This window comes from Vigna umbellata, chromosome 11 (genome assembly GCF_029865625.1).
Source record: "Vigna umbellata cultivar VRB3 chromosome 11, Vumbellata_1.0, whole genome shotgun sequence".
Taxonomy (NCBI): Eukaryota; Viridiplantae; Streptophyta; class Magnoliopsida; order Fabales; family Fabaceae; genus Vigna; species Vigna umbellata.
This window is the reverse complement of record NC_142175.1, coordinates 32934418-32951660: the sequence shown is the minus strand read 5'-3', so window position 1 is coordinate 32951660 and position 17243 is coordinate 32934418. Positions and strand designations below refer to the sequence as shown.

Here is a 17243-nt window from a genome sequence, read left to right as displayed (position 1 = left end):
TATTTTAAAATTAGCTTTTTAATGTGACATTAGCATATAGATAAAATTGCAGTGTTTTGGCATTTTATTTAAACATTTTCCGTAAGGATGTTGTAAACGCTAAGCGTACAAGTTAATTGTAATTTTGTAAGGATGTGAGAATTTTTTGAAACTCAACAACGCAATTAAAACCTGCACGGAATTCATATTCTTTGACTTTGACCATTCCATATTTTCAAATATGTTAAATTGTGTACACATTGGTATTAATGCCATTTTTATTAAACAATTGTTTTCAAGAAATAATATTTAAAAATATAAATCATATTTGATGTATAGAAATATCAAATGGGTAAAACAAATAACTATTTTCATGTTAAATATTGTTAACCAAAACTAGTAAAGTTGATGGCCATGTAACATTTATTTGTTCAAAATATTCATTAAATAAATTTAATATAGTAACATTAAATGCATAAAATAAATAATGGGTTTTAAGCTAACAATTTTCAACCGTTCAAACTACATAATACACATTTTATTTTTAAATAAAAATTCATTCGTTTTTCTAATGGGTAATTGTAATTATGTATAGAGACATTAATTTTAATTTAATGGTACGTAGTTGTAATAAAGTTCTCAGTTTTAGCATTTAGTCCCTATGTAATTTTCAACTAAAACTCTCTTAACAGTGTAATAAACTTAAATCTTTATTATCGAAAGCGTAATTCTAGGTCCAGGCTTAAATATGATCAGATAAAATTTCGTTATACAAAACTATCAAATCAAACTTTATCAGATTGGTATAATAATTTTATGTTAAATTTGTTTTTCATATTTTAAAATAAAATGTTAATTTATTTATGTTTTGATATGAGGTGGTGATGAGTGTTAATGTTGTCGAGAATGACATGTCAATCATCTCATATTGTATTGTTTATGTTAGAATGTGTAATTTTGTCTCAATTTTGTTTTTAAAAGGAAAATGTTATTTGGACAACAAAAGTTTGACACAATTTTGACAACGGCGACGTGGCAGCTGTGCATTGGCTCAGTGAACCGGGGTGAGGGGTATTTTGGGTTTTTTCTGGTTTGTTTTCAATTCACTGAGCCAATGCACAGCTGCCACGTCGCCGTTGTCAAAATTGTGTCAAACTTTTGTTGTCCAAATAACATTTTTCTTTTTAAAAAGGTGTATTGGAGGTATATTATACTATCAAACTTTTCAAGGATTTCGCATTACCAAGCCGATCATTTAGGTTGTTCATCCAGGTCGACTATTCAGACTATCTACTCAGGCAGTTCACCCAGATTGATCACTCGGGGCGACCACCCATGTCAATCACCTTTAAAGTCGAACTCATTTGCGTTAAGTTCCTCTAGACCACCTAATACGTCATATTATCAAAGATAATGACTCATTAAGCCTTTAATACAAATTAAGGTGTGATCGATGTTGTCATTAGGCTAGCGAAAGGTAAAGGTCCATCACAACTACTATAAATAAATGTCTCATATATGATTTTAGACATCATGCACACAATATGCATAATTTGCTTTGTTAACTGAACTGTCATCTACTAATTTAAGAATCAAAATGTCTTGTGCAGGTAACCTCTCAAACGCATGCACATAATATGCATCATTTGCTTTGCTGACTGAACGGTCATCTACTGATTTAAGAATCGAAATGTTTTTTGCACGTAACCTGGTGTTGGACAATCGATAACATAAAGAATCATCTTAGACTCCTTTGCAAACTTGGAATACGGTGAAAACTTAAATCTTGATTTCATATCCAAAACAGAAGAGTAAGAGAAATAAGTATTTAGACTATTTTTGTGAGATTATTGTATGTGATAAGAATAATTTATATTATAAACTGACACATATTAGTTTTAAAAAATGAATACAATAATTTTAATCAAACATTATTGTTTTTTTTAATTTGTTAAAAAGTGTTTTAGATTAAAATTGAAGTCAAAAAAATAAATAACTCAAATATTAATTTATTATTAAAAAGTTAATGTAATTAGATAATTTTAGGAATTAAAAAATATATTTAACTTAATTTTTATACACAATCTCACTATTTTTCTTTAATAATGTACTTGATTTTAAGGTTAATCATATTAATTTTGACGACGTTTCAAATTCGAAAAAATCCTAGATTTTGAACACCAAACAATTAGTGATGAAGTTTTAGTAGTAATGGTCACATTTTATCACAGATTAAACAATATTATTAAAAAGAATACGAAATAAGCAAAAAATAAGATCTCTCTGACAAGATGCAGCATTCCTTTCAATTATTCTTTCTTGCACTTAAGAAAGTAACACAGTTTCTTATAGCACGTGTTTGTTCATGAACATTATTTGGTCTTACTCCTACCCTCGCGGAGAAACGAAGAACGAAAAGACCAAACACATACCAACCTTAAACTTCATACAACAATAGTAACGTGTTTCGACGAAGAAAAAAAAGAGACCAAGTTGTATTGTAATTGTAGCTGTTGTGTTGTAGTTTTTGAATAAAACGAGAAGCATGCAAATAATTTGATAAATGTGTCATATTCAAAGAAGGTCCCAAAATCCACCGTTCGTTTGGTGAATGAAAGTTTGCGTCTGAATAATTAAATTTATTAGAGCAATTATTGTTTTATGAGAATTTGGCACAAGTTGGACATAGTTGCGGTGCAAAGCAGAGCACTTTTTGTTTGTTTAGTAGTCATAGATTTTGATGAACCGTGAGTTATGACAGTGGTTCACGTTCCAAGCTTTTGAATCGTACATGTTACTTTCAACGTCTACGAACATTGTGAAGTGTGGATGTGAAAAATATCTCAGGGTAATTTGGTCATAAAAAAATAATGATAGTTTGATATTATTTTAATATCGGTCCAAAATTACTTCACAATTAATAATAATGACTATAAACATTTATATGAACTAATTACAGAATGACGAGAGACAATGATACATTGACAATATTTTTTTCACAACATTTTAACATTGTTTACGTGTCATTTTGTGATTGATCCAAAATTATTCCACGATCAATAATAATAATCATAAACATCAATACAGACCAATCACAGAATGACACGTAGACAGTGTTAAAATATTGTCAAAGTATCATTATCTTTCTAACGAAACACAACTGACATTTTTCACTTTTTAATTTATGTGATCAAAGACTAACAATAAATATTTAGTAAAGGTAATTAACTTATTGTTATACTTATTTATATTTATATAGATTTTGGAACGATTATCAAGTTATTATTAATGTAATTATGATTTACTAATAATAATTTTGTTTAGTTTTAATATAATTATTTTTAACATTAATTTTTATTTAATTTGACCATTCAAGTCTATTAACATGCTCTTTTAAAATTGTATATTAATAGAACTGTCCTCTTTAGAATTTCATGTTGGTAGAACATCCTATCTTTATATAATCTAATAATCATATTATACATAACAAGTTTATTATTATACTGAAATATTTTAAATTTAATAATAAATTAATACGCATGTCAAAATGTTTGTTGTGTAAAAATTGTTTTTAACATATCATTCTCCAAATTATTAAACCTAATTCTGTTTAAATTTTTTTCAAATCTTTTGACCATTTCATTTTCTGTTTTAATATACATTTTTTCAATTGTTTGACCATCTCATTTTCACTTGCAGAATTCATTCATGGGTACCACCATATCTAAATTTTCCTTTTACTTATTATTTTATTTTTATAACCCATATACCTTATGGTAAATATAGATAAATACATTGTTTATACAAATTATATAAGTTATATAACTTAAAGGATTGAAAATGTTATTAATTTTTTTTTGGAAGATGAAAAATACAAGCTTTATTAAATACAAGATACGCACATGACCCTCCATATGCAAATTAAACCAGTGTAACTTATTATGGTTAAAGTGCAATGATGCATTTTATTTTCCTTCTTATTATTAATACTTTAACAGTTTTTTTATAAGTAGTTACCTAACTATTTTCATGGACAGAGTTTTAATTTAAGTTTTTCATCATTATTTTTAAATTAGTACTAATGATTAATTAATTTTTAATCATTGAACATTAAATACTAATCAAAATTTTAATTTATTTTCATTAGATTTTACTCCGTCAGCTTTTAAAACAAGAAAGTGGCATTCAGTTTATCATAATCCATTTATTAGAGCATTTAATACAAAGCTTGTAGGTGATTTTATTTTACTTTAAAAAATTAATTTTTTTAATTTAATAATGAGATTTTATAAGAATTAACATTTTTATATATTTATAATTAAAAATATTTATTTAATTGTCAAAATATAATTTTTTATTCTAAAATCTTATTATTTTTACATATATTTAATTTTTAATTTCTGACTCATCTAAAAGAGGGGATTTGGATTGACTTAGAAACCCTGGTTACATTCTACCTAATGTGGTATTTTTGTTTATAATTTTTTGTCGTCGTCTTCAACCCTTGAAGGGTTTTGATTGCTACTGTGAGCTATAAAGGTAAGATATTTGCTTTTCCTTCTTCTCCCTTTTTTGAACACGATATTCTCTCCCATCTGCACCCAACTTCATCCACCAACCCACCAACCCACCTTATCTCTCTCTTCTTCTTCTTCTTCATTATCGATTCCCTCTCTCTTGAATTACCAGATTCCATTGCTAGTTCTTCAAGAGGGAGAGGGAATCACACTCGCATCAATGGCCACCTTTGTTCAAACCAGGGGCCTTCTCTCTCTCCCCACCAAGCCCAAATCCAGGGCTTCTCTTTCCCGTCATCTGAACCCTTCTCACGGCCTCAAGAACCGTTTTATCTCTCTGAACCCCAAACCCATCTCCGTCCCTTCTCTCTCCGCTGCCAAATTTCAACCCCTCGACTCAAAGCCTAAAAATTTATTCATCTGCCGAGCCGAAGCGGCCGCCGCCGCAGATGGGCCGGCCCAGCCCGCCTTCGGAGAGGCCGAGGCTGAGAAGCCGAAACTCTTGGGCATCGAGATCAGCACCTTGAAAAAAATCATCCCTTTGGGTATGATGTTCTTTTGCATCCTTTTTAATTACACGATTCTCAGAGACACCAAGGATGTCCTTGTTGTCACTGCTAGAGGGAGCAGTGCAGAGATTATTCCGTTTTTAAAAACTTGGGTGAACCTTCCCATGGCTGTTGGGTTTATGTTGTTGTACACCAAGTTGGCCAATGTTTTGTCAAAGCAAGCTCTTTTCTACTCCGTTATTCTTCCCTTCATTGCTTTTTTTGGGGCTTTTGGGTTTGTACTGTACCCTCTCAGCAACTATATTCACCCTGAGGCGTTTGCGGATAAGCTTCTCAACATCCTCGGACCAAGGTTCCTTGGCCCCCTTGCGATTATGAGAATTTGGAGTTTCTGTTTGTTCTATGTCATGGCTGAGTTGTGGGGGAGTGTCGTCATTTCCGTGCTCTTTTGGGGATTTGCTAATCAGGTAATTGATTCTGTTTTGTTAACTGACTTTTGCTAATCAGGAAATTGATTCTGTTTTGTTAACTGACTTTTGGTTTGATTCTTTGATGATGTGTGACGATGTCCGGTTATGATTTTTTTATTCTGCTGTTATAAGCATGCATGGCATGATATGACATCTTGATTGTCTTTGTTGGATTTCCTGTTGTGTTCTTGAGCATATTCCATGCAGTTCTTGATCCTGGGTGGATGGAATTTATATATGGTTAATTTATTAGGCTATCATCATGATTAGGTATTCACTTGTCTCACTTCTCATCTGTGTTTATTTTCTTCAGATTTGCATGTCTGGTTTACTGACTTGGGTTATATTGTACATCTGTTGATAGTTGAGAGATGGATGGAAACATGGTTATGTTTATTCTATTTTAAGGATGAGACATTGTTTAACATTCTGCCACATGCATTTTCTATCCTTTTGTAAGTTGAGTGTTTGGAATTCTAGATACCGGTTAAATTTGTTGTATAACTAAAATGTCAATGAATGTAATGGTGGAATTAGTTGCTGAGTAACTTCAGCTTGGACATGCATGACCATGGATCCGTGTTTAACTTGATCAGTGCGAAACCAACATGCACTAAAACACAATTGTATTTTGTGAAGTCTGTCTCTGTTTCTCTATTTTTATTGTGTTGAATGTATTGCCATCTTTAGCTGAATGGAAAGCATTTGTCAGATGACTTGGTTAGTGGATGTTTGTTAATGTGTCTTTTCTTTGCAATTTAGCATATTTTTCTCATTCAGTTGTTCTATTTTTGGACGATGGGATTTTTCAACAATCTTTCATATTCAGATGGGTGTAGGACTGAGAAGTCCATATGCTTTTTAGTAAAACAGCAATGATGGTTGCTAGATTCTTTCTTCACTTGCAATACCATGCGTAAACTCTTACCCAATTAGCATGCTATGATGTGATGGCATGACAGGGTTAAATGTTAAGTACTTGAATACAATTCTTTCTTCTCCAATCTTATTTGACCAAAATGATAAAGTGAATCTATTATTTAAGTTATAATGAATTTAAAGCAGATAGGTTTACATGGTTTATGCATTTCTTCTTCTTGACAAATCTAACAGAAGTGTTTTTTCTTCTTCTGCAGATAACTACTATTGAGGAAGCAAAACGATTCTACCCATTGTTTGGACTTGGGGCCAATGTAGCCCTTATTTTCTCTGGGAGGACTGTGAAATACTTTTCTAACCTGAGGCAGAATTTGGGTCCTGGAGTTGATGGTTGGGCCATCTCTCTAAAAGCAATGATGAGTATAGTTGTGGGTATGGGTTTTGCAATCTGTTTCCTGTACTGGTGGGTGAATAACTATGTTCCTCTTCCTACACGTAGCAAGAAGAAGAAGGTAATTTGTTGTTTCGTTTTTGCTACCTATAGTTTTTAATAGATGTTTATAGTTTAAAGAAAATAATTTTTAACATAATACTTAAATGAGGCATCATTTCTGACTTTCTCTTTGATCGGTGTACATCTTCACCTTCGTTCTTTTGTTTTGAATTTTCTTGATACAAATGGACATTCTGGCTTCTTGATTCAAGTTTTCGGGTATTTGAAGTAAGTGAACCAACAATTTTACCTTACCATGGAATTTTACAGGAGAAGCCAAAAATGGGTACAATGGAGAGTTTGAAGTTCTTGGTGTCTTCCAAGTACATAAGAGATCTTGCTACTTTAGTGGTTGCTTATGGAATCAGCATCAATCTTGTTGAGGTTACTTGGAAGTCTAAGCTCAAAGCTCAAGTAACGAACCCAAACATTTCCTTTGTATTATTTTTTATTTTATAACTGGCTATTTTACATTGTTCCCTTTTTTTCTTACAAACTTGTATAAACTGCAGTTTCCTAGCCCCAATGAGTACTCTTCTTTTATGGGCGACTTCTCAACTGCAACTGGAATTGCCACATTCACAATGATGCTTGTGAGCCAATTTATATTTGACAAATATGGATGGGGAGTTGCTGCCACAATCACTCCTACGGTCCTGCTTTTGACAGGAGTTGGTTTCTTTTCTCTTTTATTGTTCGGTGGCCCACTTGCACCTGGTCTTGCACAGTTGGGAATGACTCCACTTCTAGCAGCTGTATATGTAGGTGCTTTGCAGAACATATTTAGCAAGAGTGCCAAGTACAGTTTGTTTGATCCCTGCAAAGAAATGGCCTACATTCCACTGGATGAGGATACCAAGGTTTGATTGTTATACGTTTCTCTCTCCATCATATTTCCACTAAATTGATGATTTGAAAGTTTCAAAGATCTGTAACTGTGCCAAGTTCTTTTAAACTGTTATTACAATTCTTGTTGCCATATCTACTACTGAATTTGCTGTGCATTCCTCGCTGCAGGTTAAAGGCAAGGCAGCCATTGATGTTGTGTGCAACCCGTTGGGGAAGTCTGGAGGTGCCCTTATTCAGCAATTTATGATCTTAACTTTTGGGTCACTTGCAAATTCAACCCCATACCTAGGAGGAGTGCTTCTGCTGATTGTTTCAGCCTGGCTAGCAGCAGCCAAATCGTTGGACACCCAGTTTACTGCATTGCGCAAAGAGGAAGAATTGGAGAAGGAGATGGAAAGAGCAGCTGCCGTTAAGATACCAGTGGTGGCTGAGAATGATGATGGAAATGGTTCTCTTGCAACTGGTGCACCCTTAAATCCAACCTCAGGTGACTCCTCAAGTAGTCCATCTGAAGCCTCCTCTCCTCGCAACATTTGAAAAATGTGCTTCCTTCTGTGAAAATTGTCCCACAGAATTGAGCAACAAGTAGAGCTCTTTTGAGGGCAGTGTTAGGTGAAACTATTTGTTGTAGGTTTATATATAAGTCTCTCATAGAATAAGCTTGTTAGCTACTTTCTCAAGTCACATAAATTTTTTGTCCTCTTAGATCAGATGAATTTCTTCACTTGTTATCACGGTTTGCTGTGTAGTGAACCGCATTTGTTTTCCTATGAAAGATAGAAGATCATTTCAGTGTTATGTAATCTGTATTTCTCTCTTTCTTGTATTCCCTTCATTGGGTTTTTTGGTGATAAGGATCAATGACTTAGTGTGGGCTTGGTTTTGGGCTTCATGTGTTGTTTGCAGCCCACCAATGATCATGCCAACGTTTAACAATTTGTCTTGGAAAAGGAAACAATAAACCCTACCTGTTCCAAAAGGTTGGGGTATAAGTATATTATTGTCTTTAGGCTATATAAGTCATTAAAACAAAAATGTTCACCCCAAGCTATCAAATTCCTTCAGTTAATATGTATTCAATATCAGTTTCGGTTTTGAACTTATCTAACATTTTGATATGTTCAATCTTAAACAAGAAACTTAATTTTATTAACTTGTAGATTGTCCAATCCTAAAACATATTAGAATCTTTCAATCAGAAATCTTCCTTACAAGACCTCATAGAAATATATTTTTTCACCTTTTCTGATGATTAATGAAGATTGGTAAGTAACATGAAGGTGTAGGAACAGAAAGTCCAATTTAGTATTACTCAAAATTAGAGTGAGTGAGCCAGATCAAACAAAACAATTAATACAACAAGGGGACCGATTTAGCATTCCCTACAGTTTCACGTGTCTGCTTCAAAACTGACAAGAATGATCACAAGCTAGCCTTACTCTGTGGTGCCATACTTACTTTGGATTCTTTTTTGGTTTTTTCCTCTTCTATTTCACTTTTAACATCATATTGTTATTTTTACTCTTTCATTTATTAATCTCTTAGCTAGTTGTGTCCATATTAAGGGTCAGTGAAAAAAGAAAATCTGTCAGTAGCATCAAAGATTGATTACAGTTCGAATTCGTTAGCACCTAAATAGTTAAACACCGCAATAAAAAGTAAAATATAAAAGTTGATGTACAGTTTTGTCAAATGACTATAGTATATATAATCTTTTGGGAGATAGGGTGAGAATGTAAGTGTGACGTTGGATAAAAATAAAAAATCAGAATATTATACGAAAGTGAAAGACGAATTATCTTAAAATTTTGGATAAAAAATAGTGTCAATTTTTTATATGTTCAGACTCATGTCTTATTGAACTTTGTAAGATTCAAATTTTATTGGTATTTGTTATCTTCTTAGTGAACCTTGTCCTTCGTAAACCAACACAATATACACATTATGCTTAAATGAGTTGGATTTAAATGGATTATATTATACACATTATGCTTAAACGAGTTGGATTTAAATGGGCTATATTTTTTTTCCCTTGTTCCATAGTAGGTTATATTTAAGTTTTACATTCGCTAAATTATAGTTAGTTTGGTTTATTTTCTTTAAAGAGAGATGTACTTAAAAGTGTACTTTTCTGTAACGGTTATGTATAAATTCTTGGTACTTAATGGGGTAGTAGTTTGACCTTAAAACGAACCCAATTTCTCACCCTTTAATACTTTTTGTTCAAAAAGGGTGATGAGTGTGATTCAATCTCGGCATTTAATATAATCATGACCTTTTGGACAGTGATGCTATGGTATCTTGCTTGCTGCTACAAGATATTTTTATGACAGAAAGTTAAGTTACAATTCTTGGTGCTGAATCATTGATGAATGCTACAACGGATATATTTTGAACCCTCCAATAATCAATGCCTTATTTCGTCCATTTCTAGCTTCTATCTTTTTGTGCACTGCAAATGTAACAGTAAGTCTTCATTTTCTTCAAATCAACTAACGTAAACCTGTGATTACAACATTCTAGAAGTAAGTGGTATCAGCAATATTCACTCGGTGTTTCCATATAAAGCCAGCAAATGAGTTTTTTGCCTATCCATATAGGATTCTTGGTAGGTATTGTAATTGGACAAAGTCCAAAACTCCTTAGGTACACATGAGATTGAGAGAGAACAAAGTGGTCCGTTTGAAGTGCCTTTCAGCTTCGAGGGCGTTTTAATTAATTTTGTTCTCTACAGAGGAGGATGTGAGCAAAATGCATGCTGTCTGGCACAGGAAGAGAATAAAAAGTTGTTTAAGTGGTCCTATAGTCATGCACCTATCTATCTCAGAGGGCCTTATCCATCAATCTTCTTCATTCCTACCTTCTTCTGCTAAGAAAATCTCATTTCCACAACAATGTCAAAAGAATAAAAATCTGATTATTCTGACATACAACGCAAAATGCCCGAGACAGCTACTACACCAACGGATTCCTCCACTAATAGTCTCTTCGAGCTTCTCACCGAAATGAAGAAGCAATCTTGGCCAGAATCACTCACCTTTCAAGCAAAATCTCCCTCCCAACACTGCTCCGAATGCTGGTTCGACGATGCATGCATCTTGGACATGGATTACTTCGTGAAGACCCTTTCTGGAATCAAGGCCAAAGGTGTTCGTGCAGACCTTATTGGCTCCATCATCACTCACTATGCCTCCAAATGGCTCCCTGATCTTTCTGCAGGTGCAAATTGTTAGATAGTTCTGTACTATGTCATCACTATTTGTCTATTCTTCTAACTAATATTTACACACCACATTTAAATTTCACAAGCTACAAGAAAAATACACAACGCTTGTTTAACTGTTACTTCAAGATTAAACAGAGATTAGCATAGTTCAGGAACACTTAATAATTTCTGTTCTATAGGTGATATGGTCGAAAAGGGTCTCACCCAAATTAAGGAATCACCGGAAAGCGTGACGGCTTCATGGATGAAGAAGAGGTTCTTCGTGGAAACCTTGGTGGGTGTTCTGCCCCCTGAGAAAGATGCAATTCCATGTAACTTTATGCTCAGGCTTCTGAGAACGGCCAACATGGTTGGAGTTGAGGGTAACTACAGGCAAGAGCTTGAGAAGCGTATTTCATGGCAATTAGACCAGGCTTCGTTGAAGGAGTTGGTGATTCCATCTTTCAGCCACACCTGTGCCACTCTCTTGGATGTTGAACTTGTCATTAGGCTGGTTCAGAGGTTCGTGAGTTTGGACAGTGACGGAGCTAAGAGTGTTGCTTCTTTGGTTAAGGTAGCTAAGTTAGTCGATTCCTACCTCGCTGAGGCTGCTGTGGACTCCAATTTGAGCTTGAACGACTTCGTTACCCTTGCCGCCGCTCTTCCTAGCCATGCAAGAGCAACGGATGATGGCTTGTACCGTGCCATTGATACCTATCTTAAAGTATGCTCCTTTCTATATTTTCAAATCGGTTGAATACTAGTTCCTAATCAGGGAAACAAAACAAGACTATGAATTGGTAAAAAGAACCAAATCAGGAAATGGGACAAGGCTAATTAAACGAAAACTGGTGTAATGTAACTGTTTGATTGAAGCCAATCTATGTCTAGGACTAATCTTATATTAACATCCATTTAAAGAGTTAATCTTTGTTAACAGATACTGTTTAGGAATTAACACAGCGATGAAAGCTAATGATTGTGAAATGGCAGGCACATCCAGCAGTGTCAAAGCAAGAAAGGAAGGGTCTTTGCAGGTTAATCGACAGCAGAAAACTGACCCCAGAGGCATCACTGCATGCAGCACAGAACGAACGATTTCCAGTGAGAGCAGTGATTCAGGTGCTGCTTTCTGAGCAAAGCAAACTGTCACGGCACGTGGATTGGAGCGGTTCGTTGGTGAGTGGGACAAGAAGCCCCAGTACGTTCGAGTTACCGACACGGTGTCTGTCGAAGCGTGAGGTGAACGCGCAGCAGCACGAGATAAGGAAGCTGAAGGACGACGTGTACAGGTTGCAGAGCCAGTGCAACGCCATGCAGGCTCAGATGGAGAGAATGGTGGAGAAGAAAAAGGGGTTCTTCAAGTGGAAGAAGTTTGCTTTTGGCAAAGCTGAACATGAAAAAATGGAACTCGAGCTTGAAGGGAATGAAATGTACACGCCTGCAGGTCTCAAAACCAGATTGGTCAATGTCAAAGGTAGCAAGAACAACAACACTCACAAGTGGAGGAAATCTATGTCGTGAAACCACAAGAACACAACTCATTAGTTTGTTATATTATTTTGTTCAGAATAATAATTCAGTGTTTGATATGTTTGTTCATTGGTGTTTGAAATAATGTAAGATCAGCCTTTTGTCTTTGGAATGATAATACTGAAATGTGATGATTGTAGAATCTTGGGTTTGTTTAGGCGTATGTTGTTTTTCAAAGTTTACTTCAATAAATTGAGGCTGATGCTTCCTGCACTTTCGTAATTTCATCTTGTATTCTTACATATTTAAAAATTTCAATTTTGCTCCTTCGATTACGATTTCCATTTTATTCATAAGTATCATGACACACTTTTGACACAAAAAATAAGAATAAAATAATGATAAAACTGTAAATGTTTGTAATTTTCCAAAAAAAAAAAGAGGATAAAAAATAAATAAAATAATGTCAAATAAATATAAAAAATTTAGGTATGTCTAAGAATATTTTTCTTTTAAAATATGTAATTTAGATAATAAATATTAGAGTAATAATACCATAACATATTTTTAATTCATTTGACACATAGTATAAGGATAAAATGGTCATAAAAATATAAATTTTTATATTTTTTCAAAAAAGAAGATGATAAAAAATAAGTAAATGTAGTATCAAATGAATGTAAAAAATTTAGGTGTATTAAAGAATTATTTTTCTAAATCTTATAGTTTACATTTCAAAATATAAAATAAAAATACGTTTTAAATTGTAAAATCTTAAATGTATTTCTTTTTATGCTGCTTGTTGTGAGAATATCTTATTTAAATACAATGAAATTATAAGAAATAAACTTTCAGAAAATAATACTAAATAAGTATATTAAAGAAAAAGTAACGAAAGCTTCCGTATCTATATTAAATATTTTGATGTAGAATAATTAAAGTAGATAGATGTTCTACTTGTCAAAAATAGATATTTTAAATATAAACACACAAACACATTCCCCCACGGAAGAAATTGCTGATTCATTAATGTGGTCTATGTTGGTCACTTGACAAAAAGTAATTGAAATTATTACCTATCCTAATAAATCTAATTAAAGTAATCTTTCACTTGGAATCTATTATTAAGGGCACTATAGTTATTATAAAAAAGTAAATCATTACGGTTAAAAAAACAATGAAAAGTGGAGGACAATTTTAAACGTCACATTCCAAATCCCCTCTAATTTAATTTATCATATTTTTTTCGTTAGATTGATGTTAAGTATGTTTTTACAATGGGTCTTTAACATAATCACTTTGACGTTATAGTTAGTATATATTTAAAAATATTAATAATAAATGTATAGTAAAAATAATTAATAATCTTTATTTATAAATTTTTGGATGAACTTTTAATTATTTTTGTTGTGATGATCTAATTTAGAATTAATGTAATTATTTTTAAATTTAATTATAATTATAATTCGATCTATCGGTTCAACGATCTATTCATGTAGAATCATAGACTTATTGAAAGTTAAATTCGTGATTAACATGATGATTTGGAGAATACATTTTTCTTCATCTTCTAGGTGAGCCAATTGATTTTGGTAAGACATATATTTGTACAACAAATTTTGATTCATGGGAAGATGAGTTATGCAGCCAAATCATGACCACATCCTCCAATTATTATAATTTATCCCTTTTAGTGGAAACCAAACAAATCTCCTTCATCTCCAATTTCGTGTCACACCACAACCCAGCAAGATCTTAAAATAAAAAACGAAGAATAACCCATAAATAACAGGCAAAGCCACAGGCTTTGAAATTGAAAGCTACCCAATGAGAAACACACGTAGCACAACAATATAAAAAATCTCAAATTCCAGATTCCATTTTACCCCGCAACGTAACGTAAGCACAATTATAACCCCATTTTTTAGTGCTGCTCTGATCATACAAAATGCCACTCACTTTCCTTTTCTAGTTTTTTCCCAACAGTTCAGTTCGTGACATGTTGATACAAAAAGATATGTTTTATATTAATTTGTGTCATGTTTTGGATTCAGAACTAAAAAATCGATAAATTTACACTATTTACACTATTTTCACTATTATTTTGTTTTTATAAATGACAAATAAAACATCAAATATAATTTATGTAGTTTTAACCATTATAAAAACTACACAACCTTCGTTCATTTTGTAGTTTAGCTCACAGAAGCAATCAACGCCATTCAATAGGGCGAAATGTCAACCAGCACCACCCCTCTCCTCCGCCACAACCGGTGGCTCCCCTCCTCCATCAAACTGAAGACAACCCTTTTCTCGGAGCTCTCCGGCGCGGTGGGTGACCTAGGGACTTACATACCCATCGTGCTGGCTCTGTCTCTTGTCAACAACTTGAATCTCACTACCACACTGATCTTCACTTCGCTCTACAACATCGCCACCGGCTTGCTCTTCGGCCTCCCCATGCCGGTCCAGCCCATGAAGTCCATCGCCGCCGTTGCCATCTCCGCCTCGCCGCCGCTCACCATCGCCCAGATCTCTGCCGCCGGTCTCTCCGTCGCCGCCGTCCTTCTCGTCCTCGGAGCCACCGGTCTCATGTCTGTCTTCTACCGCTACCTCCCCCTCCCCGTCGTCCGCGGAGTCCAACTCTCCCAGGGCCTCTCCTTCGCCTTCTCCGCCGTCAAATACATTCGCTACGACCAAGACCTCGCCAAATCAAAATCCGGCCCTCCACGCCCCTGGTTCGCCCTCGACGGCGTCGCCGTCGCCCTCGCAGCCGTTCTCTTCCTCGTCCTCGCAACCGGCGCCGGGGACGACCCACCTCCGCCACAACAACAACAAGAAGACGAAAATGAAAACAGAGTCAGGGTTCGCCGGAGGTTGCGGGTTTTGTCAACTATCCCTGCAGCGTTGATGGTGTTTCTGTTTGGTCTGGTGTTGTGTTTTGTTCGCGACCCTTCCATTTTCGGAGATCTTAAGTTTGGGCCTTCGAAGATTTCCTTGGTTAAGATTACCTGGGAAGATTTTAAGGTTGGATTCGTCAGCGCCGCAATTCCTCAGATTCCGTTATCCGTTCTGAATTCAGTTATTGCAGTTTGTAAGCTCTCCGGGGATTTGTTTCCCGAACGTGAAGCTTCGGCGATGCATGTTTCAGTGAGTGTGGGACTTATGAATTTCGTGGGGTGTTGGTTCGGAGCCATGCCCTGTTGCCACGGAGCTGGAGGTTTGGCGGGACAGTACAGGTTCGGAGGCAGGAGTGGTGCTTCGGTGGTTTTCCTTGGAATTGCAAAGCTCGTGCTTGCTCTGGTTTTCGGGAACTCCCTCGGAAGAATCTTGGGCGAGTTTCCGATTGGGATTCTTGGAGTGCTTTTGTTGTTTGCAGGGATTGAATTAGCCATGGCTGCCAGAGACATGAACACTAAACAAGAATCGTTCGTTATGCTTGTTTGTGCCGCTGTTTCACTCACTGGTTCAAGTGCTGCTTTGGGATTTTTTGTGGGCATTGTCCTATACTTACTCCTCAAATTGAGGGAGCTTGAATGTGGAGCTTTTCCCTTTGGATTTTGCTCATCCAAAACCACCAAATCTTCTCTGCAGGAAGAAGAACATGCAAGCTTAATTGCCTAGACAACAATTTTTATTCTTATATATATATATATACTGTATGTTCCAGAAAATGATCAGCAATGTTGTGATCATGTGGGAACATCTGAAGATGGCACAAAAAATTTAGGACTTCACAGTTCATAATTCAGTGTTTGGATTTTGGATTTACTCGCTTTTCTGCTAAAAAGCGCTTATTGCAGCTGGGGAAAGTATCCATATATAGTTCCACAATTATAGGATATTGTTAAGTTATTACAAGATGAAATTATTTTATGTATATATAAATTTATGTTTATTTTTTCTTTTTATATGACGTGTGAGACTTTGTTTATAAAACAACATTCATTTGTTACATAGGAAGATCAGAACGATATATGAAAGGCATTTCATGACTTGTTACATTAACCGTGATCTTTTTACAGAAGGAAGTATCTGCTGTTTTTTCAGACCAGTCGTTACTTGACTATTGGTTGTAACCAATAGTTCATGTTACAGAGTTCCAGATTTTAATTTCGTTCTGTTTACTTCAATCTTACATTCATCTCACATTATTATATGTATCGATATATATTTTTGTTTTTGTTTTTAAAAAGTTGTCCTTTCACCAAATGATATGGTGGTTGCTTTGCTGGGCAAACGTAACGGGACAGAAAAGTCAAAAGCAGAAATGATAGGAGAGATGCTAAATTTGGAAGTTAGAAATATTTTATTAATGAAATAAATAAATAAATAAAAGAAAGATAGGGAAAATTAACACTAAACATGTAAAAAATAACATGATGAATTTCGTAATTCTTTGAAATTATTTATCGTGGTTCTCTCTAACTCTTTTCGAGCAACTAACATTAATTTCCAACTGTTGCTAAACAACTTACATTAATTTCATGGCTTTTCATCCTTTCAATTATACAAACTAATAGGCTATAGGGACCACAAATCAATACTAAGATATTTTTTAAATTTGTTTCATAGAATCTCTATGTATTAGTGTATGGGCGCCAGCATATATATATAAAATCATTTTTCTGTTTCTTTTTATTTAAAGAGGTCATATTTTTAATTTTTATTTAATTTTTGTATATAATTATTTAATTATTAACTATTTAATATTTAATATTTAATATTTATGCAATTATGATTATTTTCTTAAATTTAACATAATTTTTTTAACATTCTTTACTATTATTGTTTAATTAATATTTAGAATAATAAGAAATATATACAATTATACCATTTTATAATAAAACAAAGAAAAATATTTTTTAA

The 17243-nt window shown here is 34.1% G+C and overlaps 3 protein-coding genes across 3 annotated transcripts; all 3 read left to right on the top strand.

The window, feature by feature from the left end:
• The first annotated feature begins 4542 nt into the window (after positions 1-4542).
• Positions 4543-8513, top strand: LOC124835586 (plastidic ATP/ADP-transporter-like). Its single transcript, XM_047310549.2, has 5 exons — positions 4543-5472; positions 6612-6866; positions 7118-7261; positions 7360-7707; positions 7865-8513. The coding sequence occupies exons 1-5, from the start codon at positions 4717-4719 to the stop codon at positions 8231-8233; spliced, it is 1872 nt and encodes a 623-aa protein (XP_047166505.2). The 5' UTR covers positions 4543-4716; the 3' UTR covers positions 8234-8513.
• A 1978-nt stretch (positions 8514-10491) lies between these two features.
• LOC124835598 (root phototropism protein 3-like) lies at positions 10492-12656 on the top strand. Its single transcript, XM_047310563.2, has 3 exons — positions 10492-10915; positions 11102-11625; positions 11895-12656. Exons 1-3 carry the CDS (start codon positions 10636-10638, stop codon positions 12423-12425), a joined length of 1335 nt encoding a protein of 444 aa, XP_047166519.2. The 5' UTR covers positions 10492-10635; the 3' UTR covers positions 12426-12656.
• A 1840-nt stretch (positions 12657-14496) lies between these two features.
• On the top strand, positions 14497-16285 carry MOT2 (sulfate transmembrane transporter). Its single transcript, XM_047310562.2, has one exon. The coding sequence runs from the start codon at positions 14610-14612 to the stop codon at positions 15996-15998; it is 1389 nt and encodes a 462-aa protein (XP_047166518.2). The 5' UTR covers positions 14497-14609; the 3' UTR covers positions 15999-16285.
• Positions 16286-17243: the final 958 nt, after the last annotated feature.

What these genes read in the sequence shown, in the direction of transcription:
- LOC124835586 (XM_047310549.2), top strand. Translation starts at nt 4,717, where the DNA reads ATGGCCACCTTTGTTCAAACCAGGGGCCTTCTCTCTCTCCCCACCAAG. An exon ending in CACGTAGCAAGAAGAAGAAG is followed by an intron (nt 6,867 to 7,117) that starts GTAATTTGTTGT and finishes GGAATTTTACAG; the next exon opens with GAGAAGCCAAAAATGGGTAC. An exon ending in CACTGGATGAGGATACCAAG is followed by an intron (nt 7,708 to 7,864) that starts GTTTGATTGTTA and finishes TCCTCGCTGCAG; the next exon opens with GTTAAAGGCAAGGCAGCCAT.
- LOC124835598 (XM_047310563.2), top strand. Translation starts at nt 10,636, where the DNA reads ATGCCCGAGACAGCTACTACACCAACGGATTCCTCCACTAATAGTCTC. An exon ending in GCTCCCTGATCTTTCTGCAG is followed by an intron (nt 10,916 to 11,101) that starts GTGCAAATTGTT and finishes TCTGTTCTATAG; the next exon opens with GTGATATGGTCGAAAAGGGT. An exon ending in CCATTGATACCTATCTTAAA is followed by an intron (nt 11,626 to 11,894) that starts GTATGCTCCTTT and finishes GTGAAATGGCAG; the next exon opens with GCACATCCAGCAGTGTCAAA.
- MOT2 (XM_047310562.2), top strand. Translation starts at nt 14,610, where the DNA reads ATGTCAACCAGCACCACCCCTCTCCTCCGCCACAACCGGTGGCTCCCC.